This window comes from Dioscorea cayenensis, unplaced genomic scaffold, assembly GCF_009730915.1.
Source record: "Dioscorea cayenensis subsp. rotundata cultivar TDr96_F1 unplaced genomic scaffold, TDr96_F1_v2_PseudoChromosome.rev07_lg8_w22 25.fasta BLBR01001396.1, whole genome shotgun sequence".
In the NCBI taxonomy this organism is placed as follows: domain Eukaryota; kingdom Viridiplantae; phylum Streptophyta; class Magnoliopsida; order Dioscoreales; family Dioscoreaceae; genus Dioscorea; species Dioscorea cayenensis.
Window position 1 is genome coordinate 65514 of NW_024087787.1, and position 3713 is coordinate 69226.

A 3713-nucleotide genomic window follows, 5' to 3' on the forward strand; every position below is an offset into this window, starting at 1 on the left:
AAATTATGTAAAAGGGGGAAAAAAAAGAGAGGATAAAAAAAAATTGAAGACCTGACAAGCCAAAGAAAAAGCAAAGAATTATTTGGGTTAACGAGAAAGATAATTAATTTGTACATCTTGTATACCATGCTGGTGTGCAAGATTCATTATATATATATATATATATATATATATATGAATATGTATATGTATATTACTTGTGATGTTTAAGAACTTTATCCAAATTAAATTTATTGGTCTAAATTTAATATTTAAAAATATGAAATATAAAACAAGATACTTTTGGAAGTAAAAATCATGAGATCTTATCTATGAATTGTAATAAAAATAATAAAGAAATAATAATATTATACAATACCTCACATGAGTTTGACGTACACCATAGTTTCATCAAACAACTAGCCCAAATAATTTTATTCGATGGTAACAACAACAACAACAATAACATGTAGTAGATTATTAATTAGATTCATAATCCTCTTTCTTACACACAAGTACACAACACAACAAATTGGCTAAACCAAAACAACAAACATACATACATCAAACTTATAACTTATTAATTAGATTCACGCAAACACAAGCCCACACACACGGACACACCAATGCCACAAATAATTAAAATTTTAATAATTTAGTAACTTTAAGGATAGCCATCATATCTCGGGTAACCACCATAATTACCCAGGCCGCTGCCACCACCAATATTACCATTGTAACCACCACGTGGGAAGCTGCCAAAGTTTCTAGGGTCATTGTCGAAGAATGGTAGACCAGGATGGCCTCCATTATAACCTCCGAAATAAGGATATCCGGGCAAATAACCTGCCATACCGGGATATACATTGCCAGGTAGATAACCTTCTGAACCTGGTAATTCGTTACCAGGCAGATAGCCTCCTGTACTGGGGTATGGAATAGTATCACCACCGTTATTATTATCGCCTATGGGAAATTTTAATCCAGCTGACATTTTGTCTTCATTTTCGGGTCCATTGCTAACCTTATTGTTATCTGCGGTGAATAAGGTTTTGTAAGCATTAGCTAGAGTAATTTTATCTTACGTAAAGCATCCGTTCATGGTTTGATTAAATACTTGCAAATAAGTTTTCATGGAAAATGAAAAACTGCATTAATTTGTATACGGTTAAGACTAATTAAGCTTTGTTTATATATAGTATATAACTAATGTTGGTTTGGATGTGTTTATTAATTTCTTAAAATATTTATTTTTAAAATATTGATATGAACAAATATTTTTAAAAAATATTTATTTTATGAAACAAATAATTTTTAACTGTTTTTTTCTAAATATATATAAAATATTCAGCAGAAACAGCTCCACGTAAAAAGCATCTCACACTGATCAGCAACACTGAGATACCTTTTTAAAACAATATTTATAAGAAATATATATATATCTTAAAAACACTTTGAAAATAAATCAGTGATCATGAAAAGTCTTAATTGACTGAGAGAGAGAGAGAGTTTAGGGTTTACGAGTTTGCTCATTTAGCTCTCTGGACGCATTCACCTTTAGAGAAAAAAAGAAAATGGCTGCTAAGAGAACAGTTGAAACAAGAGACTTAGAAGAAGCCATGAAGATCACTAAAGATATTGAAGGAGGAAGAGGATACAACCTAGATCAAGATGAGATGATCGATCTACTCATCCTTTACCTTCTATTTATAACAGTCAATAGTGATCATAGATAGACAATTATGGGCAACCTCATTGTTTGTTGTTAGTTAGCAACATTTAATCAAGTTTAATGGTTTAATAGAACTTTTTATAATTTATACACATTCTATGACTTTATCTCTATGTTGCACTTAAGGTTTACAAACTTAACTTTTTCAGTACAGGGGTATAGCTAGAAAATTCTCGATCTTTTTATTATGTTTAGGTGATAAAGTTGTTCAAGTTCAACCAATAATTGACTTCAAATTAATTATATTAAATTTTTATGTCTAATTACTATTAGGTCGTTTGTGTACAATGGATACAATTTTCAATAGGTACCATATAAAACCCAAGTAATTAAAATGACATACTACATCATTTTGTTTTTAAATGTTAACTAAGTTAGTATGTATTTATAATTTTTATAAATTAATTAGCATGGACATAGCTTAGCAAGTGCTTATGTATTGGTATGGATACACCAAACATGCACGTTCTGGTATTTTTGTATGGCGGTAAATAAGTCAATATGTTTAAGTTTATACTTGGATATGGTTAAGGTACAATCAGTATGATCGCTCTTAATTGTGTGCATACTATTATATTCAAGTGTATGTGTTGATCAAATAGTAAAGTACATATAATAAAATACATGTTTGTCGACCCTGCAAAGAGTACATAGAGGTACTAGCTAGTATTAACTATTTGTCTATCATCTAGTCACTCGCTAACGAAGGTGGCCGGTAAGCTAGTGAAAGATTAAACATAATGTGAGAGGATAAATTAAGAACTAAGGGAGCAATGTACAATAATGGGAGGCAATCAATCATAAGTGGGGCATATAGGTATGAATTCCCTGATGACTACATTTGCAAGTAAACTCTAAATTTCGGATAACTATGAGATCATTAGACTTTGGAGATTCCCAAACTATCTGATGGGGATTAATGTCAAAGCTAAACACATGTACATGTGTTGATCAAGTAATATCGTATATATGCGTGAAAGCATGGTTATTGATCCATAAAAATTTTAATTTTACTGATACTAATTGTTTTAGGGGTGTAAGCGAGCAGAGCTACTCGTGAGCTATTTGATATCGGCTTGGATAATATTCGAATTCCATTCAAAATTCTACGAGCCGGACTTGAGCTCGAGCTACTCGAATAGTTTTACGAGTCGAGCTCGAGCCTCAAAATACCCAACTCGATAGACTCGCGAGCCTAATCGAGATTTCAATATAAATTAATATATATATATATAATATTATAATTTTTATATCATAATTATATATATAAATACATTATATATATCTTATATAAATATATTATAATAGATTATAATTTCTTATATACATTAAACTTATCTGTTTCTTAAGTCTTAATTTACATAGATTAATTTTTTTTTAAAATAATACACAAACTAAACCTAATTAACTAAAACTAAAAGCCCTAATCCTTCCTAATTCTCCCATCTTCTCATCTCAAGCCACTGCCAGCTACCCATCTTCTCCCACTGTCCTTCGTAGAATCACCAATTCATCAATTTGCTAAGTCCTCCATCACTCACTGATCAACGGACCACCATCCTCCACCACGGATCACCACCTTAGTACTACGCAACTCATCTCGTCCCAATCCTAAGAAATCTTGAGTCATTCTCCCATCTCTTCTCTCTCCCATCTCTTCATGACTACTAGTAGTAGTATTACTAGTGTTCCTCATTATTTGTGGTTCTAAACCAAGCATGAATGAGTATCTTAGTTTATTTAGTTCTTTGTACTCATTATCAAGGATGGTAGGCAATGGATAGAACCATTTTATTCTTTTGATTTTGAGGAAGTAATTTATGATTCTCTTGACTGGTTATCTGAAGGCCCACTTATGCAAGCTTGGCATTTACTTGTTATCTTTGTGTTAATATTAATATGTTACTGGGATACATTCTGTATATTGTTCTGGTGTAACTTCAGTAAAATGCAATGTTCTAAGATGGGAAGTAGGCATATAAGTATAATGGAGGATTGAGGA

General features: G+C 31.4%; 1 protein-coding gene across 1 annotated transcript; it reads right to left on the reverse strand.

The window, feature by feature from the left end:
* Positions 1-411: 411 nt before the first annotated feature.
* On the reverse strand, positions 412-1638 carry LOC120256333 (heterogeneous nuclear ribonucleoprotein A3-like). Its single transcript, XM_039264032.1, has 2 exons — positions 1501-1638; positions 412-1014 (listed from the first exon to the last, which is right to left on the reverse strand). The coding sequence occupies exons 1-2, from the start codon at positions 1598-1600 to the stop codon at positions 644-646; spliced, it is 471 nt and encodes a 156-aa protein (XP_039119966.1). The 5' UTR covers positions 1601-1638; the 3' UTR covers positions 412-643.
* Between the last annotated feature and the right edge of the window lie 2075 nt (positions 1639-3713).

Coding starts and splice junctions, on each gene's coding strand:
- LOC120256333 (XM_039264032.1), bottom strand. CDS start 1,600: ATGGCTTCTTCTAAGTCTCTTGTTTCAACTGTTCTCTTAGCAGCCATT. Junction 1,015..1,500: donor AGAGCTAAATGAGCAAACTC/GTAAACCCTAAA, acceptor TATTCACCGCAG/ATAACAATAAGGTTAGCAAT.